Raw genomic sequence first — 27,538 nt, 5'->3', positions numbered from 1 at the left:
TTTTTTTTTTTTTTTTGTAAATTGCATAATATTTTTAGTTTTTTAAAATATGTAAGTATTTTATTCTTTGTTAAAACTTACACACAAACAGATTTCGTTGAAAAATGATCTTTATATAATAAATATATAATATTGCAATTGAAGCAAAATAATGCTCTAAACACATCTAATAACAAATATATCGCTTAATACTATCATCTTACAATTAGAACTAAATTTATTTAGATTTGTTAATTAATCTGTGACAATCATATTTGAGATATTGCTAAGGGATAATAGCCCATCTAGACGGGCGCATCTTCTAATAATTAATTAAAAATTAAGCGAGATATTTGGAAATTCTTCAATAACTTGGAAGCATGATTGAACAAAAATCATTTTATACCATTTTAAAATTATAAATGAATTGCATTTTTAATTGTATTACTTTAGTTGTCTTACAATTTTTTTTTTTTTTTTTTTTGAATTTTGAAAAATATATTTTGAATTATTTTCAGTAATATTTTCGATGCTCCTAGGAAATTCAAATCGTTTATATGATTTTTTTTTTTTTTTAAACTAGAGGAAGAAAGGTTCGGTTTAGTATCTGCATAATTTACATGTAGAATAAAGAAATCAAATTATAATATCTTGAAAGATAATGCAATATAAAAAGATTGATAGATGCAGAAAATTTTTTCGCAATGTGAAAGATGAAAATAAATGAACTTGAAGATAAATGATATAGAACAATCAAGAAATAATTAATAATAAATTAAAAAAAATAACTTTAATGTTATTGTAGATAAATTTCAATACAATTTTTTTCTGTTCATTATTTATTTATTATTATTATTTGTGTGTGAAAGTGAACATGTTCAGTAGTCAGAAAGGAAAGGAGTTTCATTCAAAATCTCCGCAATATTATTATTCCATATGGCTCTATTTTTACGCGATTTCATTTAGAATATCAAATAATCGTGATTGGTATATGGCATCTATTGTATTATCCACTCAGAATAAAATATCGAAAGTTTGAATGAAAACAATTTCTTAAAGAGTTTCTAGAAATTTGTGGATGTTTAAAAGCACCTTAGCATAGCTATCGAATAGATCTTAATAATTATCTTTCCTTGAATTCGAAAATAGAAGAATGCGAAAAGGATATTGGGTCTTTATTGTTTCGATACAGAGAGGAAGTATAGTGATTGCCAAAGTATTCGGCCTTGTATTTTAGTGGTATACAAATGTTTTAGCACCTGTTGTTTTCCTTCCCTTTCCTCCAAAAGGAGATTGGATTTACTTGTGTTGAAATTGAGATTACATTTAGATGTCCATATGTATATGGATATTGTAATATTCATATACACATGGACATCTAAACATGACATATATATCCATATACACTTTGCATATTTATAGTAAATTTAAAAAAAAAAAAAAAAACGAACCAACTAGAAAAATGAAATTTGGTGCAATATCCGTTTGCGAATTTGTTTCAAATTTTGGACCAAACTATCAAAGGGTCGCTCGGAACCCCCCCCCCCCCCCCCGAAATTTTTTTTTTATTTCTGAGTAGTTTTTATTACTGCTAATAAATAATGTTATCTTAAACTCTTCATGTGTATTTATTTATTTTTATTTTCCATGCATACTTTGAATATTCAATCATAATTGTTTAGTAAGGAATGCATCGAAAATGACAGTGAAAATTTATTTTAAACTTAAATTTTTATTAAAATTTATTAAAGAAAACCTTTGTCAAATCAAAAATATAATAATAATTGCTATTAATCTAATAAAAATTAATAACAGAGGATGCAATTTAAATTATGTGGATGTCATGACTGTTCAGTAGCCGCCACTGAAACTTAATTATAATATTATTTCTTAATTTATTTAAAATTATAATGAAATAATACTTTGTTCCAAAAGTAAAACAAAATAAGTGTAACAAATTATTAAGGCCATTGGATAATGATGTACCTGAGTTACAGTCCTAATAGCCTATTAAATAAGCTTGATGCTTAAAAGTACTTTGTGGAAGGAATCGTGAATATTAATGAAAGATATTTACATTAACAAGAGATTTAATGAAACTAAGCACAACCACTATTCCCAGCTGCCGATAAAAATAATTTTTTAAAAAAATGTTCATTTATTGTTCTGAATGTGTTTTCAAATTTCACTCTCAATTTTGTAACAATAGGAAAAATTACTGCTGAGAAGAAACAGCAATGCAGTTCTCTAAACATCGTCGGAATGGTGGGCTCAATTGACAATGACTTTTGTGGAACTGACATGACCATTGGTACTGATTCAGCTCTTCATCGCATCATCGAAGCTATTGATGCTATTGTCACAACAGCTTCAAGGTATTATTTTTTTTTTTCTATTTTTATCTGTGGTTGAGTAATGTTTATGCAGAGGTCTATTATGTTTCATAAAATAACAGTTAATTGCAGTACGTTCCCAAGTATCTGGCCTAACATGGCGGAAGGGCAGACCAGATAACAAAAACCCCGGATAGACCTGAGTTCTCTGAACACATTTCTTTACCTACCAATACTAGAAGACAAAGTTTTTATACTAAACATATTAGGTATTTCCTCACTTCTTATGGAGTTCTAAACCCTCCATTTATCTCTAGCCATGTAAAATGCCACAGCTGGTATTATCATAGAAGGAGTTGCCAGTGAAGTGCCGAGTTAAAATAAAAGACTCTGTACTGATAGGTTACAGCACTGAACTGCACGTTTCAAGAATTTATTAGAACAAAGGTAAGTTAAAGAATATAAAATGTTCACATTTTAACACAAATTCTGTAATGCCTAATTTAAATGCAGGAAACATAAATAAAACGTTAAAGTAAATCATAGATCTTATTCTTAAGAAAAATTGACTCAAACTGATTTTTATTTTTCATTGATAAATTATACTGATAAGAAAAGGTAATAACCCTAAGATGAGAGTCAAAACTTATAGTTTTTAGTTTTTAAAAAAGTCCTTAACAGATGAATGCTTTTGTAAGGCCTTGCCTTCCTCATTTAATTACGATAAAGGAAAACTAGGCCGGATAGTCGCGAACCGGATATTTGGGAGTTTACTGTATTTATCTGATTCCTGAAATTAATTCAAATTTCAGTGTGAATAAGGAGTGATAAAAATGAAAAGGATCATTAATTTTTTAATAAGATTCTTTTAATGCAAAAATAATAATTATTATTTAAACATTGTTTTAAGCTTTTAACATGATAATATTTATTGATTAGCATAATATCTATGAATTGCATCTACATGCATGATGCATAAATTGTTGAAAACATCCTACAGTCCTACAGATTATTGAACATAAAGTTGCCACATTGGGCATGCAGTTATTACTTGAGTAGTAAGGGCTCACAAAGAAAAGATTTCAAAATTTTCAGTCGAGAGTTTTGTACGTTTTTCTTCAATAACTTCAGAATATCTTATTACACAAAAACCATTTTTATATCATTTATTTAAAAAAAAAAATTTTTTTTTCAGTAATTTCATATAATTCTTTTCTTTAATTTGAAAAGTTTTTAGACATATTTAAAGCATATATTACTATAATACTTTTGATTGGTAAAGCATATATTACTATAATACCTTTGATTGGTTTGAAAATTGAGCGTATACATGCCCTCATTGTAGTGATGTTAAATATAGTTTTTTTTTTTCTGCACATGTTGTTATTGCTGTATTTAAGTGTAAATTTTGAAAATAAAATTAAAATAGACAAAAAAACCCTATATATTGTCATGTTGCAGTGTTTCGGATTAATGGTTTGAATCTCCTTTAAATTATTATGATTATTATTTTGCATGTATACCAATCTGTTAATACTCTATCTGTATTTTTTTAGTCATCAGCGCACATTTATATTAGAAGTTATGGGCAGACATTGTGGGTAAGCTTAAGAATTTTGTTTTTGGATTTAGTTTGTTAAGTTGAAAAAATGTGAAGAAAGGTATTAAATTTTCTTTTTTTACAGCTATTTAGCACTTGTAGGTGCTCTTGCAAGTGAAGCGGATTTTGTTTTCATTCCAGAATGGCCTCCAGAAGCTAACTGGCCCGAAACCTTGTGTGAAAAATTGAAAATGGTAAGAACGTTGAAGTTCTTTTTTGTATTGTTCCTACTGCATGATTTTATCTCATAGGTATTGAAATTTAAAAATAAAGTTAATCTTGTTGATATAAATTTTCTTAATAATAAAAATCATTTTTATGTTTTAAATTGCATTCACTGAATAAATTTTTAAACATCGTATTTCTGTATACTCATCTTCAAAAGAGTGCTATATTTTAGTTCATTTCACAGTGGAAATACTGTGAACATTTTTACAGTGATTGATAGCAATACTATTTTTTATTATTGATTATTTTACATGTTTTGACTGTGATCTAAAATCTTATTGTATGATTTTTATTACAATTATTATTATCTGAACAGTTAAAGAAAAGTCTTGTGTTTCTAAACTGATTACAATGATTGCAGAAATTCTTTTACTTTGTAAACGATTAAATTTCTCAGTTTTTGCCATTCATTTGGCTATTATCACCTATTCTTTTTTAACTGCAAGCCCAATAGCTTCTCCTCAAAAGAGTCCCTCTGCTCTTTATATATCTGGCCAAAACTCCCATTTTCCTAAGATGGAGGACTCCCTTGGACATTATATACTATTAAATCAATCTACCTTTATTCAGCAAGCTAATAATTGCCATAAGTCAAGCCGAACTATCAGTTCTGGCCAAATTATAGGTCAAAGGCTCTGATATGTGGAGCACTAGTACAAATTCTTCTTTGTTATTAACAGCAATAAATATAGAATCTTTACAAAAGTCTTGTTGTCATGTTCTGTAAAGTTGATGTACTCAAGCCGTGGTTAAACATTGCTTTTTCATTTAGGAACGTGACGCTGGACAACGATTGAATATCATTCTTGTTGCAGAAGGAGCCATGGATAGGGAAGGAAAGGCTATCACTGCTGAAATGGTTAAAAAGGTAATTTTTTAAAAAAATCATAAAAATGATGCCAAATTAAATAAATAATATGAAAAGAATTGTCATGGGTTATCTTGAGTTTTCAGCTGTAAATTTTTGAAACTTTTATAATCTAACAGCATTGCGAATATTTCTTGTAAAAATATTTCTTCTATTCCTTATCATTTTATGAAACTGGTAGTTTTTATTTAAGAAACAAAATGTAAAATTTTATATATGTTATAGGATTTGTACGGCTCTCGCAATAAATCGAAAAAAAAAAAAAAAACGAGCAAATTGTCGCCAATTATATGTTCGAAATCTTTGCATCTTATGAAAAACGGATTCTAGCGATCATGCCGTAATTCCAAAGTAAACCCTGGAGTATACCTAATAATTATGATTTTATAATTATCAAAATTTCGATAAGGACGGGAAAATTGATCAAGTCGATGAGAATCAAAATTTGCATAGCTATGAAATGAAGGTGAACCTTTCTCCCATTAAAAATAATTTTAAATAGAAAATAAAATATTCTAATGAAACATATATTATGAAATTTAAGAAAAGCATTTAAAAAAATAAGATTTTAAAAAATTGTTTTTAAAAATGTAATAGGCAGAAAAGAATGCTGATTAAAAAGTAAAAAACATATTTTCTATTGATATACAAAGCAATGCCGTGAAATCCAGCCGTAAAATATTGCTGTGACTGATTCTCGATAGTCATGAAAATTCTATCATTAGCGAAAGCTCGATAGTTATCGAAAGTTCGGTTAAGATCTATTGAGCACTCGATCTAATTTTGGAAGGAGTTGGAAATCCTAAAAGCCACTAATGATCAGTGCTTTAGGAGGGGTTGATTTCTTTTCTATTGCCCATTCCTGTGTCCTTAAGACAGACAGGAAGGGATTTTCATTCACAAAACGGGCATTTACATAAATTTTCAGTTTACATGTCTTGTTACCATTTTTGAAAAAGCCCAGTGCTAGAATAATTGCGTAACATATGTCATATGTGTAGAAAAGATTTTACATCTGACTATTAAGGTTTCACATTTTAATTCTGTTTTGCGTTACAAACATTGATATCAATCTCTAAAGTGCATTATTTAGGAATATCTGAAAGATTTCAAAAGCTATTGCATTTTTTTACTTCAGTATGTTTGAGATTATATATAGCTTCACTTATATACTAAATTTTTAACTCCAATACGCTATTGAAAATTTCCGTTTTGCGCTGCTATTTTTATATTTAATCTTAATTAGACTGTAATACCTTAATTTATTAATTGCATAAATGCTATAAAACGCGTTTAAAATTAAATAACTTTTAGCATCTGTAGCCAAAAAGATATATTTGTTCAGTTATTTGTATGTATGATTTCCAAATTTCTGTTTTGAATAATTTTTAATACTTTTTTGAATTAAAATATTTAAAATTATCATTATTACCGTAAGATATTTTGGATGTTTCAAATAAATAAAGCATAAAAAATTTATATGAATTGTAAATGTATTTAAAAATAAAAATAAAAAAAAATATCTATTTTTTTAAAAATATTTAAATACATTTTTTAGTTTAGGGAACGGATGACATGCCCAAAGCGAGTATTTCTATATATTAAAATATGACAACATTTATAGAAATATTAAAAAAAAAAAATTGTACAAAGGAGAAAAATAATAAAAGGCATTAAAAATAAGAATTTAAATTTTCATCAAATTCTATCCTATTTTCGTTTCCGATAGGTAGGATTCACACAAATGCACATATGATAAAAGTTTCAAATAAACACCAGTTTAAGCATCGAAAATGAAAATTAATTGTGAGTATCGATTTACTGCTTCGCGCTACTTCGTGAACCGTGATTCACGGTTATGATACCAGTAAATGTTTTTTTCCCCCTAAAATTAATATTAAAAAATAATTTTTAAAAAATAGCGGCGTTTTTTTTTTTTCCTTTTTTTTTTCTTCCCCCTTTCTTTTTTTTTTCTTTCTTTTTTTTTTCGATAAATCGAAAAGTGGCACAGACTTATTACTTATTCGCATTTTTCTTTTAAGATCATCGTAGATAATCTGCAGCAAGATACAAGAGTTACTGTACTTGGTCATGTTCAACGAGGTGGAAGCCCTTCTGCTTTTGACAGAATTTTAGTAAGTACTGAATCAATTATTAGAAAAGAATATATATATAATATAATATATATATATTCTTTTTTTTATTATTTATTTATTTTTGCTGTTATGAAATGATCATATTGTGCTTTGAAATTTGGATACCTATTAAATTCAAACATTTACTATTTTTTAATTATTCAGACTGATGAAAATTATATTTTTCACTCTTATACTTTTTTAAGGAGTTTTGGAGCTGACTTTGGTTTCAAAACACAAATTCAATAACTTTCCATTCTTTTTATTTGTGCAATTGATGAAAATATTTTTTATTATATAAGTTTTTATACTTGTTCTTATTACATAAGATTAGAAATCATCTGCATTAAATCTGAATTATTCATTAAATGGGAAAAGTTAACATTATCAGTTTAGTATTGTAAGAGATTGATTTTACCAATCTTAGGTTAATGTAAAACTAAAATGTGTTCCTAAACAATTTATTACTCATTTCCCAGCTCTGTAATGTTATTTGAAATGATTCTTTGTTATTAGAAAAGCTGCTAATTTTGGACGCGTTCTAAAGAAATATAATTGTTAAATTCATTGTAACTTATTTAAAATAGATTGAGATTTTGTTCTTCATTCAAACAATAAACAAAGTCAGCACATTTTGATTACTTCTCTAGTGAGATATGGAAAGTAATGGAAATGTGTCATTATGCTTAGATAAATAGTTTTAATGTGTGTATTTTAATATGTTTTGACAAAATTGAATTTTACATCCTAATAATTCAAACATCAAGTAAAGGAACTTTATATTTCAATTTTCAAACTTAAAAAAATAAATTACCATATAAATATAGATTAAAAATATGAGTGTAATCATAAAAATATTTTCCAGCTAAAAATCAATGCATCTTAAATTGACTAATTATAATCAGAGAATAAAACATTGAAATCTATTATTAAATGATATTTGTCAATAAATCTTATTAGTATTGTTATAACATTAATTTATACTATAGATTACAGTAAATAGTGAGATTATACATCGTAGCATATATTGCGAGTTTCATGTCTGGTTTTTTATTCACAAACAAACTTTGGCTAAAATTCACCAAATTAAATTTAAAAAAAAGACTACCATTTGTTTCAAAATTAATACCAGAACCATAACAAATGTATGGTTATTGGCATAGGAACTAATTTAAGGGGAAGGGGCGAGGGAGAACATGAAAAAAATATATTTGCCATTTACAACTCTTTTTTAACATTCGTTTAAATCCGTAGTGTAAAAACTGTAATACCAAAAATAATGTAACATATCATGTTAGCAGTTGCAGAGTTAAACTGTTTACGATCTGAGGTTTTGCACATTATAAAGCCCACCATTGCATAAATTGGTAGCATTGATTTCACGTTTCAATACTTATTTAACTTAATTAACATATTAATACTTTATTTTGTCTTGAATTTTCAATTGTAGTAACTTTGTAAAAATGTCTATTTTTATACAATGTTACCATGGTTTGAGAAATCCTACTCTATTTAAAAGGAAACTGTTTCCAGCATAGGGACATGTTATGGCATCCACTATTAATTACGTGGTGCTTTGTAATGTTTGTCTTAAGTTCACCAAGTATGATAATTTTATGCAGAATTAATCAAATTCTGCCGAGAGGTATAAAAAAATGAAATGTTTAAAGGGTTATTTTGATGAATTTTTAGGGTTCCAGAATGGGCGCAGAAGCTGTTCTTGCACTCCTCGAGGCAACACCTGGAGCACCAGCTGTTGTAGTGTCCCTGGATGGCAATCAGTCTGTACGTGTACCTCTAATGGAATGCGTCATGAAGGTGAGGGGATCCTTCTACTCAGTTTAAAAGATATAAGTTTTTTATAATATGATAGAATTTCATATAATTTGTGGTTTGTGATTTCAAGTAAGATCATGCTGCAAACAGGATCGGAAAGTAGTCATAAATTATTTTTAAAGTCTTTGCTTTAGATTCTCGTATACATGTAAGAAAAAATAATTAAGATAATATGGTAGTAATTTTAAAATAAATTTTAAATTAAAATTTGCTGAATAACTAATTTTAACTAAAAAAAATTTTTACTTGTTTCCATACAAAGTCTTTTTCTTATCCATTTATATAATACACTTGTGAATTTTTTTTCTCTCATAAATAGTTATTAAAATAGGTTTATACTTAAAAAGCATCTGAATTAAAAAAAAAAAAAAACCTTTTTTTAAAGGACTAGTTTTTTGAAAAATATAATTTTTTCAAAATAGTTTAGAATTTTTTATACATTTATTTCTCAATAAATAGTTATTGCTAAATAAATTTAAACTGATTTTAGTGATTGCTTCTGAAAAATTTTAATATTTTAACAAATTCGTAATTTTTTATGTCTATCTATAGACTAAATCTGTAGCTGAAGCGATGGCCAACAAAAAATGGGAAGAAGCTGTAAATTTAAGAGGAAGGTAATAAATTTTGATTTTTATAAACACTTTTCATTTTTATGGATGTATATAATATTTTAACAGATTTAACTATTATGTATGTTTTTAAATTTCTAGGAGCTTCGCCAGCAATTTGATTACTTATAAAATGCTTACTAGAGTGAAGCCACCTGAGGGAGCTGTAGATAAAGAAGGCCATGGAACAGTAAGTATCAACACATTTGTATAAAACTGTGTTGTTTGGCATTTTAAAGTATTTTTTAGCAGTAACTCTTAAAATTGTTCAATAAATACATTTAAATACCAAGTATTATTCCTTATTTATGAATTGGAAGTTGCATAAAAGTTTAAATAAATCCTCAATGATACACAATATATATACAAGATGCCTATATTTTTTATCGTATCCCAATAGCTAATTTTTAAACTGCTCGACATATAGTTCCAATTGGAAAACATATGTTTTAAGTTGTTAAGTTAATGCATTTATTTCTGAAAAAGGTGAGAAATCTAATTTTTTTATACTATCCTCCCTTCCTATCGGTTATATTTAATAAAATAGTTGTCTGTACCATAAAATATATGATAAAAAGTATCCCATCATCTAATTCGTCTAAAATAGTGATTTTCAACGTTTTATGAGTCAATCAGTTTTAGTCGAATTTGAATGGATTTTTTAATTTTTTTTTATTATTAAATTTGATTTTATAAGACCGGGAAATTTTATAGGAAGTTAAATTTCGTGACTTTTTGAGAAATATATTTAATGCCTCAAACAATATAAAATATAATTCTTCCCGTCATTTAAAGCTTTTTTCAATTTAAACCATTTGTCTATAACTAGCGGTCTAGAAACTAGCTGTTGGACCATGATAAGGGCAAAAATAGTGCAGTGCCGATGACGGTCAAATAAGGTACAAAAAATAAAGGAGATCAGTTTATACATTCAGTCAGAAAAATGCACGCTTTACCTTAATAAAAACGCAGGAGAAAATTTCATGGAATAATCTGTAAAATTGGCAGAAAAATTTGCAATTAAAATTATAAACATTCCGTGACTTGAAAAAGGGTTCGTCTTGAAATTGAAAAATATATCTTGAGATTCCCAAATGCGTTTTTCAATTATTTATTATAGTTTTTTTTTTTTTTTTTTTTTTTTTTACTTTCTTCGTTTCTTAGATTTCATTTTGCCATTACTTAGCTCGAAAAATGGTATGATTATATCTTAGAATACATTTTTCAATTTTAGAAGAACTCTTTTTCAAGTCATGGATTTATATTTATATTTGAAGCATAATTCATCTTTAAAATGTTTATTTAATATTACCATTAATTCTTAAAAAACTTATACATTTTATTCATAGGAATTGTTTGTTTTTTCCAGTTGTTGTACTTAAAATAGTTCTTTATTGATTGTGAAATTCTTTGTAGTTTCAACTTATTTATATTAAAATATATTTTTACTTTTGTGCTCACGAGAATAGTGGAAATCAGGTAGGTTTCTCAAAATTCTGTTGAATTTAAACAATTATTTTTTCCAACTTTGTGATGATGCAAATGTTTTGTTTTCACTTCTAATACTTTTTTCTTTTCTTTAGGGAAAGTTCAGGCTTGCTATTATGCATTGTGGTGCTCCTTGCTGTGGTATGAATGCTGTTGTACGTTCATTTGTAAGATGCTGTATGTTCCAAGGCAACACTGTATTAGGCATTCATGATGGCTTTGATGGTCTTATCAATGATAATGTAAGAACTACTACTAAGTATTTGTTATGTGCATTGAAAATAAATGATCTTCGAACATAATTTAAATTCATTTTTTTTAGTCAAATAGTATTTAGAATTTATTTTTAAGTCATATTCTACAATTTATTTTAATGGTCTATTGATAGCAAATATTTTTTTAAAGAATATAAATCTCCTCCTTCATTCCTCCTTTTGCCTTCTTTTTGAAACAATACAAATAACATTCATATCAAAAATTTTAATTGAATGTATTATATGCATAATAATGTATTAATAATTAAACATTAAATGAGTTCATGTTATCTCATGCTTGTCTTTCATTTTAAAAGTATAATAATGTCCATTTTTGCATTTTTGAAATTATAATTCTTACTTACAAATATTTTTTAGGTTCAAGAAATGCACTGGGCTGAAGTTGCTGGTTGGGTTGGACAAGGAGGTGCTTTTCTTGGCACCAAAAGGTAAAAATAAATAATTCCTTGTTATTTTCAATTTTAATCAAGTTTTAATCAGATAAAGCATGACATTTCTCTCTCATTCTTTTTCTTTTTTTTCTTTTTTTTTACAGAACTTTGCCCTCTGACATAATGGACAAAGTTGTAGCACAATTTAAAAAATACAAAATTCAAGCTCTTTTGGTTGCTGGTGGATTTGAAGTGAGTAATTTATTTTTTCCTTGTTTATAAAGCTTTATGTTACTTCACATTTGTTCTCATTAAAAGACTCTATTATTGCAAAAACGTGACTAGAACTTCAGTTGAAAGATTATTAAAGATATATCTTAAAATTGCAAAATAATGCATTGTTTTGTAATAGCGTAATTCCGTATTTTGTTTATATATATTTGTAAAAAGTGTTTTCACACCGTTTGTATACAGGGTGATTATAATTGAAATTGCACTTTCAAAATGTCATAAAAAAGAGCCACTGGTCAGAATAACCTAACATTTCATCTGAATATACCTGAAGCAATGTAAATTTGTTTTGAAAAAAAAAAAGCAAAAAAGTTTATGAGTTGAACAATAGATGTCGTTGTACTCGTCATAAGATACTAATTAAAAGACGTTATATGCTTCTTATAGTGCGCTTTATTCAAAGTAAATCCACCACGACAAGATGGTGCCGCAAACAGATTTTTTTAAAAAAATTCCTTTTTAATTATCCCTAGGCCATAAATTGAAAAAAACCAAAAACGAAACCGGTTCAAAATCGTAGGAAAAGCAAAAACTGATGAAACCATGAAAGGAAGGAAATCGGCGACGACTTGCTTAAGAAATGTTCAATATGCTGTCCGCTTTTTCAACTACGAGCTAAAAGTGCAACACAACATGTTCCACTATAGAATAGAGTGTGGTAGTGTCTGTTCCTGAACATGCGTAATTTTGAATAGATAGTATTGCAAGGATGTTTCGTAAAATTTTACGAACCCTGCTAGCAGGCACGTGTAAAATTCTGGAAATTCCCCTGCGCTAGATGTTCTCAAAGTACTGCTTAACTCTCCCTGCAATGCTGTAGCCACATTTTTCGCTGATACCGAAGCAGTTGCTTTCCTCCCTCAACCATATTTCTCGTCAATGCAGAGGCGGCGGCAGAGATTTGCCGACGGGGTGGCAAGACAAATCCGACAGGGGGGCAAACACAATATCTTTCGTTTGGCTTCAAAATAACTCATATGATTAACTTTACATTTAATTAAAGAAAATAAATTATTATTTAGCTTTTTTTTATTCAGATACTGACCCTTACTTTCATTGTTAAAAATTTGCAAAGATATTTGTAAAAAGAAAAAAAAAATGTTGTTCTCAGTTTCTTTTACTGACTGTCAAAATATCACTAATATTTAGGCCTATTTTTTTATGAGACTCTTGAGATCTAATTTTAAAAAAAACTATGACTATATTTTATTCTAGGTTGTAGTATATAGATAGGAACATAAATTGCTCCAGAATGGCGTGTCATTCGAAATGAACAAATGCATGTTCTTTTCGTGGAATCTATATAAAATGAATGTTGAAAGAAAAGGTTTTATAAAAGAAATTTTTTTAGAAATCTAGAATAAAAAATTAAAAATATTCGATGTTTTCTCCAAAAAATAGATTTTGAGAGTAGTTCCCTACCCAAAATATTTGTTAAGTAAGGATTGCAACAACGAGCAAAGGTGTTTCGAATACGAGGAGAATAAGTCGCGGTCTCAACAAAAAATTTACTATAGATCGGACACGAACAGTATAGAATGCTGAAAAGATACAATGTTGTTGTTTCTTAAGAAGGCTGAAGAAAATACTTTATAAATTTATGCATAAACTTACTATTTTATGAAAGATAAGAAAAATGGACTGCTTAAACGTTAGATTCCCCCATGTATTTATTTTTCCATATATATTTAGGCTTAAAAACCAATGCATTTTATTAAAAAACAATTAGATCTTGAATATGAATTCCTCTATCTTCATTTTTAGGCACACGTTCTATGGTTAAGTACATTTTTAATTCGAAGTTATTGCAAACTAACATTCTACCCAAAAACGTTAATTTTATCTCCTCAGTTGCATGCATTGTGTTTTCTTAACCCCTTCATATGCAATGACGAATGTGACTCACTTATGGAATTATTGAATTTTAAATCTGAAATTAAGTGAACGTATTAAGTAATTTAAAATGCAAAAATCCCTTGAAAATGCATCATTACCTCAAATACCCTTATATTATTCTAGGGATTAAAATAACAGTAATGGTACGAAATGAGATTTGCCATCTTATTAGGAAGTTAAATAATTTCGTATGTCAAGGGGTTAATATATTATTTATGAATATTCTAAAAATAAGTATTTTAATCATCTTTTTATCAAGACATCTTTATTCAAAGTCTATTAAAAATTTAGAAGCATCTGAAATTATATAGTTTTTGTCGCGAATAGTAATTGAAAGAAAAAAATAACATATAAATGCTACGTTCCCGATTACATAGTCATAATATTGAATGGAGAGTCTGAAGATAGGCTGTAATTTATTTATTTCACAAATTGCATACTTTGGTAAAACTCTTTTAGTGTAGGTAAAAAGCTATCAAATCACAAATATTTATTTATTTTTGTAGTCAACTGCAGTCAGCAATATTTATTTAGTGTAATAATTGTAGCCTGTTAAATAAGATTGCAAAAGAAAACGGATATTTTATTGTTAAATAAATTTCATTTACAATTATACAATTTATTTACTTCAGTGATTTATAATGAATTCACATAATGTGGCTACAGCAAAATAACTCTTTTTAGCATGCATATTCACAAGAGTGTCAAAAGAAAAGAGTGTTTTATTAAATTTAGTTTAACCATTAACTAGATTTTAGTCGGACTATTCTCATAGTGAAATGAATAAAATAAATTTATCAATTCGTTACAGAGGAAGTAATAATTATATAAATAAGATGACGATAAGTTTTAGAACTTGAATTTGAATGATGAAATATGGAAAAAAAAAACTCTATCGTCTTATTCATGAATAATATAAAAGCATTAATTTCTCTAATAATTCCACTGGAGATAATCGAAGTGACGAAAACAATTTTTTTCCATAATCTATGATAAAATCTTAGCCGAAGGACAAAGAGTGGTTGGAAAAAATGTGACGTCTTATTCATTGGACAGCTTATTGATTATTCTACTATATTTAGTATAAATTAAATGCTGAATGAACATTATGGCATTCAAATAAAATGAATGAAGATTTGGACTCGTCGACAACCATTGACATTGAATTCTTAGTCAACCGATCAAATTTTTTTGACAAAATGGGGCATATTTTATGTCTTATTCATATGTCGTCTTGTCCGTTATATTGCCAGAAGTAGTGCAAATTTAAAAGCTTGATGAACGACATTTGAATCAAATATCTGAAAATCTGTCGATAGAATCTTCGACATTCACCACATTCAGTTCATAGTCGGTCGCCTAAAAGTTGCCAGAAGAAAGCGATATCTTATTCACTTGTCTGATATATTGCCAAATCTAGTGTAAATTATAAGCTAAATGAACGACATTTCAATCAAATGTCTGAAAATCTGCAGATTTAATGTCTTCGGCATTCACAGCATTGAGTTCATAGTCGGCCGACCAAAAATTGCCTGCAAAATGAGAATATCACCTTGTCGATATCTTATTCACTTGTTACCTTGTCGATTATATTACCAAAAGTAGTACAAATTATAAGCTAAATGAACGACATTTGAATCAGATGTCTGAAAATCTGCGAACTTAACATCTTTGACATCTATTGCATTCAGTTCTTAGTTCGGTCTATCAAAAATTATCCTCAAAATGCGGTATATTATCGGCCTACCGTCCTATTGATTATTTTGCCAAATATAGTCAAATTACTTTAACGTTACTTGGGATACTTCGACTGTTTACAATATATTAACTAAGGGTGATTTTAAATAATCATATTCGATAATGCGCTTCTCTTTACAACCGTCCTAAAATGGTGAACACTTTTGCCGACGAAACTCTCAATGTCTCGCCGACGGGGGGACAAGAGGCTGTCGACAGGGGGGCATTTACCCCCCTGCTACCGCCGCCTCTGCGTCAATGTCATAATTCTCGTCACTGTTCTTGTAAAAAAAGGCTTTACAAATTTTAATAGTAGAGTCATGACTACCTACTCAGAATAAAAAGAACTGCATGTTCCCCTCCCCCCCCTTTTTTTTATCATCGCAAATGTTATGTGCGGTACGCATATTACGACTTTTAATTAACTTATAATCATTGATACGAATACTGTGCCATCTGTCGATCAATTTTTGAACTGTTATTTATTTTTCTGTCACAAAACAAATTACTTTACATATATTTGGATTTATTATAATTGCTTTGCATATATTTGGATGAAATATTACGTCATTCTGACCAGTGATTCTTTTTTAAATATGCAATTCCAATTATAATCACTTTGTATATTTATAAAAGGTGCTTTATTTACATTGAGATTTCACCTTAAAAATAATTATTTTCTATAGCTGCTTTTCACTTTCTCGTGTATGAAAATTATGATAACTGAAAGTATTGTAATCGCCAAAAAATTAGATTTCGAGATTTTATTAAGTTTCCTCTCTGTATACAAAAATAGCATTTTAGAATATTGTCTATCTGTAAACACATTAGTTGAAAAAGCGATGAGCTCTATGGAGGGCATTATACCAAAATTTTAGATCTGTATTAAAATTAAGCTAAATCTGCCAAAAGGAAGGTTGTCTGCTATGTGGTTGTGAACTCAGTAATTGAAAACACAGCTAGTCAAATGTATACCAATTGAAAGCCGCACGTATCCTTAAAAAGCAAGCACCTTTTCATCTACATGTAGTAATATACAAGAAAGTCCAGAGGTGAATACTACTTATTACTCAGTTATTCAAAGGGCACTTATAAATATATTTTGCAAAATACACTAAGATAGCAAAAGTCACTAAATAATATCCTAATAACATGTTGGGCCTCCTTTTTGCCTAGTGAAATGCAGCAACTCGACAGGGCATGGACTCAACAAGTTGTTGGAAGTCCCTTGCAGAAATATTGAGCCATGCTGTTTTTATTGACATCCATAATTACGACAGTCTTATCGATACAGGATTTTGGGGACGAACTGATCTCTGGATTATGCCCCATAAATGTTCGATGGAATTCATATCGGGCAATCTTTGTGACCAATATATTTGCTGGAATTGCCCGAAATGTTCTTACACCAATCGTGAACAGTTGTGGTCCGATGACATGGCGCAATGACATCCATAAAAATTACTTCATTATTTGGGTACGTGAAATCTATGAATGGTTGTAAGTGGTCTCCAAGTAGCTGAACATCAATAATCATTTCCAGTCATTAATAGTTTCAGTTAGGCCAGAGGACCCAGACCATCCCATGTAAAAACAACCCATCTCATTATGGAGGAACCACCAGCTTGCACAATGCTTTGTTGACAACTTGGGCCCATGGTTTCGTGGGGTCTGCTCCACACTCAAAACCTACCATTAGCTCTTACCAACTGAAATTGTGACTATCTGGCCAAACCACGGTTTCCTCGTCTCCTAGGGCCCATTCGATATGGTCACGAGACCAAAAGAGGCACTGCAGGCGATACCCTGTTAATAAAGGCACTCGAGTCGATCTTCTGCTGTCATAGCCCGTAAAGCCACACTTCGTTGCACTGTTCTAACAGACACGACCTTCGTGCGTGTACCGTATTGATTGCTACTGTTATCTCACGCAGTGTTGCTTGATTGTTAACACTGACAATTCTAGGCACACGTCACTGCTCTCTTTCATTAAGTGCAGTTGGTCTGCTACTGCGTTGCCCATAGTGATAGGTTATACCTGAAATTAGATATACTGGACACGCTCTTGACATTGTGGTCTCTGAATGTTAAATTCTCTAACAATTTCGAATGTCCATGCGTCTAGTTTCAACTATGCGCATGGGTCATTTCGCGGTCAAAATCTGTGAATTCCCGTCTAACGGCCATCAGCAACTTTTGAATATAGCACTTGAATATAAATGAAAGCCCTGCCGATGCATTGAACATTTACATATTTCATACGCGACACTACTGCTATCTGTATATTTGCATATTGTTATCCCATGACTTTTGTCATCTCTGTATGTAAAATAATTGGAATTGTATGAGAAAAATGCCAACAAACTGTGAAACATTATTTTAAATTTCATTATGTTTTAGTTTGCTTTGTGTTCTTTTTATGTTTTACTTTTAAATCATTTCTGAGAAGACACATCTTGTTTCATAAATGAGCTTGAAGACAGAAATTTAACATTCCTTGTTTAGTTGTTGTTCCCTTTTTTGAATTCAAGTGTTAATTCTCTATTTCGTTCATGTGTAGGTTAATTAGGATGAATAAGGTAATATATGTTCAATTAGTAATGGAAAGTTAATTTTTAACTGTATATCAGTGCTAATTTTCTGCAAGTGTATAAAATTCTTTTAATATTGTTTTACAAATTTAAGCATATATTTTTTTTCTTTTTTAAATTATTTCAAATTACTTAAATAACACCTTTTATTTCTTTTAGGCTTATCATTCAGTTCTCCAAATGGCAGATCAAAGGGACAAATATCCTGAATTATGCATACCAATGATTGTTATTCCTGCAACAATCAGTAATAATGTTCCAGGAACTGACTTTTCACTTGGATCAGATACAGCTCTCAATGAGATTACGGAGGTTAGAAGAACTTTTTTTTGCATTGCTTTTGATTTATAGACTTAATATTCAGTTCATATGTTGAATGACTATATATTCTCATACTATTCTGAGATTATATCTTTACATACATCTCTAACTTAATATTAATTTTTTGTTCCTACAAAAAAAAAATCTTTTAAATCTAAAAAATCCTTGTACTTCTTTATCTGAAAAATTTTGTTATCTGAATAATACATTCTTTATAGTCTATATAAGACGGCATATCTATAAAAGAGTATTATATCTTATATATTGCAAAAGAAGCAATATGCTCTATATATTATCTATATACTTTAAAGTATTATTTGGCCAAAGCTTGGGATAAATTTAACGTTGATAGTTGTTAATCATGGAAGTTTAAGAATAAATCCCGCTAATACTTTTTTTTTATTTATTTCGGAATTAATTAACTAGTTTGAAAATATCAGCTATAATTTTGCATTAAAAATGAAGTCATACTGATTATAATGACACAGTTTAATATCAAATGCATTATTCCTACTCAGTTCGATGTTTTTTATTGACTCCTAACTCCTCCGAGAAATTTTTATAGATAAATCTATATTTTTGAGCATATACATCCCCATAAGATTTTGACCTGTATCTGCTACTGCTCGTAATAACTTACAATTGTTACAAAAGTGTGAAAAGTTTTATTAAACCTATACAAAGCGCAGTTAAAAATGCTTTTACAGTGTAGGATAGATGTTAAAGGCAATAAAGAGGATGATTATTAAAAAAGCTTTTTTTTCCCAATTTTTTTATAACCCTTATTTACGAATTTCTGCAAAGCGAATTTTCTTTATTAGGAAGTTTTTAAATAGAATGGAGAAACATCATGAAATGGCTACTCAGTCTTATAACATTTAATCTTACAGAACAAACCACTTAAATTGTGTAATAATGTAAATTTTGAAAAGAATATACTTTGATAAATGGAATGTATGAAAATCAAAACACTTTCATTCATGTAAAAAAAATATTAGATCATGAAAAAAGACAATTATGTAAATATATTAATAGTTAAAAGTTAACACTACTTTAAATATTACAGTATAATAGTAAATATCAGAGCTTTAATTTAAAATGTGTTTGCTAAGAAAAATAGATAAGTTTGCTGGATTATTATTTCTTAAGAAGTCTGCAATATAAACTAAAGTCATTGAAATCAATTCATTCTATCAAAATAGCAAGTTTTTCTACCAGGATGGCATGTTTATTAATCAATGAAAACTGTTGCAAAATAATCTTAAAACACAAGTTACTAATTAGTTTAAGCTTCCTTGTAACTTTATCAATATATCATTATTATATTGAAAAATCTAAGAAGCACAACTAATGAGTTGTAGTTTTAGCAAAAATAAAAGTGAATACAGTGAATATGATATGAAAGTTATATAAACAATTTACATTTAATCAATGATCCTATTGGCAAGTATTATTTCCTTCAAGTAAATAGTAATTATATTCTAAATATTCCTACAGGGAAGGCCAGCAATAATTCAGAATTTTGATATGAACTTCCTTGTTAATAGTTAATAAATAATATATTTTTAATCTTTCCAGATTTGTGACCGAATTCGTCAAAGTGCTCAAGGAACAAAGAGGAGGGTATTTGTTGTAGAGACAATGGGTGGATATTGTGGTTATTTAGCCACATTGGCTGGTCTGGCTGGTGGAGCAGATGCTGCTTATATTTTTGAAGAACAGTTTTCCATAAAGGATTTAATTGGAGATGTTTTTCATATGCAAGCTAAAATGGAAGAAGGAATTCATAGAGGTCTTATTCTTAGGTAAGCTCTTTATTGATATTTTAAGTATGTTTTTTTTCTTTTGAATTAGTTTTATACGCATTGATTATTATATCAATTTCATCAGTTGTGAGGGCCAAATCGAATGATAATACTTCTGTTTAGATTCAGCTCATTCATTTATAAATATAGAGTGATCATATTTCTTTTTCTGTGTATTGAAATAGTACTAAAGAGTAATTTAATTTATAGGTCTAATATTTATACATGTATTGACAAATACATAAAAGCACAATACAAATAAAAGAATGACAAAACAGAAAAAACATGAAAAGAATATCAGAAAATATTGTTTATCACAAAGAAAAGAAAAAAAAGAAAATTGTATTCAAAAAGGTATTTTTGTTGCTAAACGATAAGTAAATTAATGTTAAATAAAGGTTACTAATATTTGCCAAGAACAAAAACCAAAAAGAACATTCTAAAATTAAAACAAATGAATATTGCTAAAATGTGTACAAAATAAAAAAAAAAAAACTACATCCTTGAAATCCAGCTTTAAAAAAATAGTAATGAATTGTATAAATGTTCACATGTGGTCATTATACAGAGAAAATCCCTTTTTGAGTATCAGTGGGAAAATTATTCTCCTAACAAGCATTATTCCATAATATCATTTTCATAATTGAGGTTTTGAAGGTCCTTTTTTCATTGTATTTTTTTTGTGTGTGTGTGTATTTTGCTTTTTCTTGTTGATCAGCTTATGTGCAAAACATAAATAATTTTTTCCCCCATTATTTTCACATTTTATTTCCATAATTTGTATATATATTTTTTGTATGTTATATGCAAACATATGTACACAAATTTGTCATATAATTGCTGCACCATTCCTTCAATATCTGCGGAATATCTTTAAGACCACAAAAAAAAAAAAAAAAAAACTCAAATGATTTATGTATTTTTTGATATTTAACTATAACAATTAAAAACTGATTTTTTTTGTAAAGCAATATGTCTAATTAATATATTGAATTTAAAATCTACTTACGTTTTACTTTCATTCTTTTTTTTTTTTTTTTTGGCAAAATGGTTTTTTTCAATATATATTTTTAAAGAATGTTTTCAAATGCATCAGTTACTTCAATTAGTATAACAATACTTTAGTATGAAGACATATATAATTGCAAAATTTCATCTAGCAGTGATATTGCTTTGAAAAATAAACTACTATTTCTGTTATCGTTTTCTTAAAATTTGAAATTTTTATTTTCAGAAATGAAATGGCCAACCACCATTATACTACAGACTTTATCCACCGCTTGTATTCAGAAGAAGGAAAAAATATTTTTAGTACTAGGATGAACATCTTAGGCCATATGCAACAGGTTATTATGATTTTTAAAATATAACTTTTGGTTGATGCAACTATTTTTAAATATAATTTTTTATTTCATTATTTTCTGAGAATTATTTAGTTTTTCATTTATAAAATTATTATATAAGAGATTTTGTTTCTGTACTATTGTATTTTAATGGCTAATATTCATTTCTATAAATTATTTATGTTTTTTAAAGTTTCCAATTTGCTTTTATTCAAAAGAATTCTGTAAGAATTGAGCTTTCAAAGAAAAAATATTGTTTAAATAAAAGATTTTATTATTCATAGCTTCAAAATGTACAGTATCAAAAAGTTAAATTTCATAATATGCACTTAAGATTGCAATATGATTACGTCAAATTAGATATACACGAAAGGAAATAATATGTTTTCTACCAAGCATTTTCGCATGAATAAATAGGATCTTTATAATTCGACTTTTATAATGAATATAAAAAAATGCATCAATAAAAAATTATTCTTGTGCTGTTAGATGTCTTAAATTAAAGAAAAGAGCTGCCTGTTTTCATTCTTAAAAGCTATATAAGTTTATATTGGCTAATTTTATGTTTTTCTACTATTTTAAAATCTATAAATACTATATATATATTATAATCCATATTATTTTTTATCTATAAATTTGAAAATAATTATACATTTTTTTGACAAAATATAATTTTTCGTATTTAATTGTTTTAAATTTGCTTATTTATTAAAGAAATCGCCCATTTTGATCTAGGGTGGTAGTCCTTCACCATTTGATCGTAACTTTGGAACAAAACTAGCAGCTAAAGCAGCAGATTGGTTGATGAAACAGCTGGAAGCATTAGCCAAACCAGATAACACAGTTTGTTGTAAAACTCCTGAAACAGCTGTTTTGTTAGGTTTGGTACAACGACAGTATAATTTCACACCAGTACAGAATTTAAGACAAGAAACAGATTTCAAGTAAGTCTTACTCAGTAGTCTGTTATTTTTGTTTAACTGAATTATTTATTAGTGTTGTAGTTCATAAATAGATTTGAAGACAATTACATCCTATAGACTATTTTCATTTTTAATATTATTTACTAATAAAAGATTGTAGTAATCCATGATAATGCAGGAGAATTTGTATCTGTTTGTTGGTATTCTTTAGAATACACTATTATATCAAGGGCATCTAAATCTGGCTCCGATTTTCTTTAGATTGAAACATTAGATAATAGCATTTTTTTTAAAAATAATATAAAAAGTATGCATTGATTTTTTAATGATGTCCTATATGGAAGTATCTTTTAAATCATGTAAAAAATATAAAGTAATATTATTTTCAGTTATATCATTTTAAATGATAACAAATATATATTTTTAAATCTAATAATGTTATTATCCTATAATTAAATATATTCTGGCTTTCATACCTTAATGAAAGAAACCTGACTCCTCAATATGTGGCTAGTTAAAAAAAAAGTTTTTGAAGCTTGTTAACAACAAATTGGCAACCATAGACTTTTAATATGAGTGCTGTATTACTGATTGAGTTTTAGGACACAAATATCAGATCTTATTATAAAGTACCAAATGTAAAGAATGTTGAATTGACATTTATAAATTTGTTTGATGCTGAGTATCCATTTAAAAAAAATTAATAACATTTTTGATGAATTAAAACAAAATTTTGACGGTTTTTTTTGCAATGTTTGAACAATAACTTCCGAAATAGTTATCACTAGTAAATGATTTTACATTTTTAAAGTGTAAAATTTATCTCCACTGTCATGTCAGCTTGGAGCACTGAACAATTCATTATACGATTTTAAAATTTCTTATTTAGTTATTATTTTTTCAGATTTATTAATTTTTAAATTAATATGTCAGTTAGAGAGAGCTTTGAAATGCTTAATATCTTATTTTTTTTCATTGTTGAAGTCCAAAGATTTTTTCATTACTTTTTAAAATTTTGTCTGAAAAAACTTATTACATTAGTTTGATATTTCAAAATAATAATAATTGTTGTTTATTTTTACTGCTAATGAAGTTCCCACAAAATTAAAGTAACTATGTGTTTTGCTTTTTACATTTGTTCATATTTCTTTGTATTCAATTGATAATTTACTGAATTCTTTTAAATAAGTTCTTTTGAGATTTAGGTTCAATTTCTGTAAAACATTGAACATTTTAATCCTGTTAGAATTTAGTTATCTATTTATGCTATATGTATTTAACTATAATTAACTAGCTGAAAATATATAGGGTCAGTCCAAACAATAGGCTAGTTTTGATATGAGGAATCAAATTACATATGCAGATATCACACTACATTTAGCAATTAAGCCGGCCATTTGGATAGATTTAAAATGATTTATTATGCAAAATTTTAGTGAGATGCAATTAAAATGGGGAGATAAGATTAATGCGAAAATTGATAAAATCCTAGTTAGAAAATTGTCATTTATAATTTCTGGTTATATTTTTTAAAGTATCATATAATTTGTTTATTGTTTAGCAAAAGTTTCAATGTTTTGAATTTATAGTGTAAAGAAGCAGCAGAATTTTCAGATTTTTTTTTAATACAACTGAAATACTGATTTTTTTTATTCTTAATATTTTTAATCTAAATGGGCCAAAATGATAAAAATTTGAACAGACCTTATCGTATATATGCTAATTTATTTTAGGAGTCGTATTCCAAAACATCAGTGGTGGCTTGTTCTTAGGCGCTTACTGCGAGCCTTAGGAACACCTGTTAGCTACCTTGTCAAAGCTGGCATTACACCATCCTTGACAGATGTTGAACAGGCCATCGAAGAGCATGTTGATGAAGTGGCTGCTAATCAATAAATGTATTATATTTTGCTGATGCTACTTACTCCCTCGTTTTTTCAAAATTTCTTTATTGCCAACAGTATTCATGTTTGTAGTGTTGCTGAAATCTTCTCTCTGTCTTTGTGGACATTACTTTCTTGTATTTGCTGTGAATCACAGTATTTATTAGAATGTATGTTGTGAAATTAACAAGCTGCTGATGTGGTAGATTCTTTGTCTGGTGCTTTTTTTGATTTTGTTGCTCTGATTTTATATTTCAGTGATTTTTGTTGAATCTCTATATTCTGCCGATATTTTGATTATTTGTTGTGATGCAGTTTATGTTGATTTGTCTAATTGCTACCACACAAAAGTATACTGGAAATATAAAAAAGAATCTCTTATATTTGATATTTTATTACATATTTTTTATTTGTATAAATTCAATTGGATTGTTAAATAGTATTATTTATGAAATAATTTTATGTGATTATTATCATAAAACACTCCTGGTGCTGAAAATGATGTTGGTTAGCCCAATTTTGGGATGTGATTTTTGGTTGTATATCATATACATGTATAGTTGATTTTAGATTTCTTTTCTTATAGAAGAGAAAAGTAAAAATGATAAAAAATTTCAAAATAAAATATTTCATGATTATTTTTTATCCTTTATAATCATGGGGAAAATCACCTTATCATGGGGAAAATCATGCTCAGTATTAATTTGTATGTTATTACATTAGTATTGGAATCTATTTATATACTAACTGTGATATGTAATAATCGATCAAAATATTTTACCTCTTATTCTATTTTTAATTTGCTGATATTTGGAAAAAGCATCAATTTTATTTTCAATTTTTTTTGTGTATATAACTTTATTTTCTATGTTATAGTCTTTATATTTATGATAGGTGAATTATATATTCATGTCTGTTTGTGTAATAAATGCTATATCATTGTAATTTCTTTCAATTAAATATATGTTGTTTGTTTAGAAATTGCATTATTTTAAATAGCTGAATTTATTTATTATAAATATGTTACATCAATATTGCATCCTCTTTACTTAGAATGCTAGTCAAATTTATCATCTTGTTTTCTTTATTCCTATTTTTTTTAAGAATATTAACCTAGTCAGATAATTGTTTACAAATTTACTATGTTGACTATTACTATGTTGACCTCAGCATTATTTTCTCGCTTATCAATTGATAGGTAAAATTTAACTATTACTTATTGTACACTTCTTGTACTGCCATATCTGCTGATAATTTGCCAGTGAATAAATATATGAGTGAGCTCTTTGCCATATATTCAAAATATTTATATTTTTGAGTACATTTAAACTATTTCTCAATATTGCTTGTTTATTGTTATGAAAGTTTTTTATATTGATTCTGGTAAATCATAAATTTTTTGGACACAAATGTTATTATAAACAATTTTTGTTTGATTGTCATTTTATGTAGCTGTTGTATTTCTTGGCTACTCAAGCTGACAGCAAGCATAAGTCTTGGACTGATTATACTACTGGTGAATGACTTAGTGCTTGTTTTTATTTGCCTTAAGAAAGAATGAAGTAACTTTCATTTCAGAATAGAATTTTATTGCTTGACACATTGCTTATTTGAGTTTAAAGGTAAAGTGTTCATATATATTATAAGAAAAATTATGTATTTTTAAAAAGTATTAGATAAAAGTTATCTGCAAACTATTTTACCTAAACACAGTGATAGATTGCATAACTTTGCCTGCACTGTCAATTTGAAAGTGCCATTGACTGTATTTTAACAAGTGTATAATACTATATTGTATTAACTTTTGAATTAATTATTCTATTTTGCTTTTTGAAAAAAAAAAAATCCCAATATCTGAACATTTATTTTTAATTAATTTTTATCATTTAAAAACTATATTATTTTTAATATTTCTATTTTGGTGTTTATTTTAAACAAAGTAAATAAAAGCCACCTTATTTTATTACATTAAATCTTTATACTTTTCATATATAAGTGAAAGTTATTTTATATCAAGATTATGTGCTGTGGTGTACTGAAGTTTAAGATTTCATATATCTTGCAAAAGCATTTTTGCTATGAAAATGAGGTATTAACTTTTACAAGATGTACAGGGTATTTTACTAAACACTTGAAAGTATTTTTGAAAACTACTTAAATGCACAGGCGATGAAAGTTTTGATAGATTATATAGAGGATTGTTATCATTTTTTGTAATATATTTAATTTGAGGATAGTTGATTGAAAAGGAAAAGGTCATTTGTATGTATAATAGGGGTGTTTTTTCTTTTCCAGATAATAAAAGAAAAATCTTTCCTCTCTTTTTTTTATTATTATGTTTTCTTGCTTAGATTAAAATTTTTACTTATAGTCATTAGGGAATGTCTTAACTATGGCATATGATCAGATATATAAAGTATTTTTTCCCTTCTTTTCTATTGACAAATTTTAAGGAAAGAATTTTGCACAATGATGTTGTATTTTGCACTGTTTGTGTAGAAATCTCTTGTTTCCATTTAAACCTATTGTCTTTTGACTGTTACCTCTAATTCTATGTATATGTTCTATATATATTCTCATAATGTATGTCTCTCTTTTACTTTAGATGCATCATTATTTACACTTCAATTATATCCTAATAAAAATTATTTTAATTGTTTGTTTGATTAATTCATTTCTATCAACAACTATATGTCAAATGTTACCTGAAATAATTAATTGTAGAAATACTTCCATTTAGTGTCTAAAGATATTTCAAAATTTGAGATAAATTTCAATTCTTGGAAATTTTTATGACAATGTGTGCCAACATTAGTCGGACATTTATATTATTATTGGTGACTGTTGATATCTATTATTATAAAATTTATAAACATTTGCAAATTTCTCTGAAAAATTCATGATATTTATCTTTCTAATCTGATGCTACAACTAAAGAAATATTAAAGTTTAACTGTCAGTCAATCCAATTAGATTTTAAAATTATGAAAAAAAAAAATATTGAAAAAAATTTAGTCAAATTAT

General features: G+C 27.5%; 1 protein-coding gene across 3 annotated transcripts in view; it reads left to right on the top strand.

The window, feature by feature from the left end:
• LOC129965387 (ATP-dependent 6-phosphofructokinase-like) overlaps positions 1–27,173 on the top strand; it is a 35,967-nt gene extending 8,794 nt beyond the window's left edge. For all 3 annotated transcript variants that reach the window (XM_056079225.1, XM_056079224.1, XM_056079223.1), the window contains exons 6-21: positions 2,189–2,354; positions 3,869–3,913; positions 3,998–4,106; positions 4,913–5,008; positions 7,051–7,143; positions 8,836–8,961; positions 9,532–9,596; positions 9,693–9,780; positions 11,174–11,320; positions 11,711–11,781; positions 11,889–11,976; positions 18,399–18,551; positions 20,139–20,365; positions 21,600–21,711; positions 22,444–22,652; positions 24,365–27,173. In XM_056079225.1, the coding sequence (XP_055935200.1) occupies positions 2,189–2,354; positions 3,869–3,913; positions 3,998–4,106; positions 4,913–5,008; positions 7,051–7,143; positions 8,836–8,961; positions 9,532–9,596; positions 9,693–9,780; positions 11,174–11,320; positions 11,711–11,781; positions 11,889–11,976; positions 18,399–18,551; positions 20,139–20,365; positions 21,600–21,711; positions 22,444–22,652; positions 24,365–24,527 (1,958 nt within the window). In that variant the 3' untranslated portion in view covers positions 24,528–27,173. The remainder of the gene's footprint in view (positions 1–2,188; positions 2,355–3,868; positions 3,914–3,997; positions 4,107–4,912; positions 5,009–7,050; positions 7,144–8,835; positions 8,962–9,531; positions 9,597–9,692; positions 9,781–11,173; positions 11,321–11,710; positions 11,782–11,888; positions 11,977–18,398; positions 18,552–20,138; positions 20,366–21,599; positions 21,712–22,443; positions 22,653–24,364) is intronic.
• The last annotated feature ends 365 nt before the right edge of the window (positions 27,174–27,538 follow it).

Source organism: Argiope bruennichi, chromosome 4 (genome assembly GCF_947563725.1).
Source record: "Argiope bruennichi chromosome 4, qqArgBrue1.1, whole genome shotgun sequence".
Taxonomy (NCBI): Eukaryota; Metazoa; Arthropoda; class Arachnida; order Araneae; family Araneidae; genus Argiope; species Argiope bruennichi.
The sequence above is the reverse complement of the archived record's forward strand: the minus strand, read 5'-3'. Positions and strand labels throughout refer to the sequence as shown.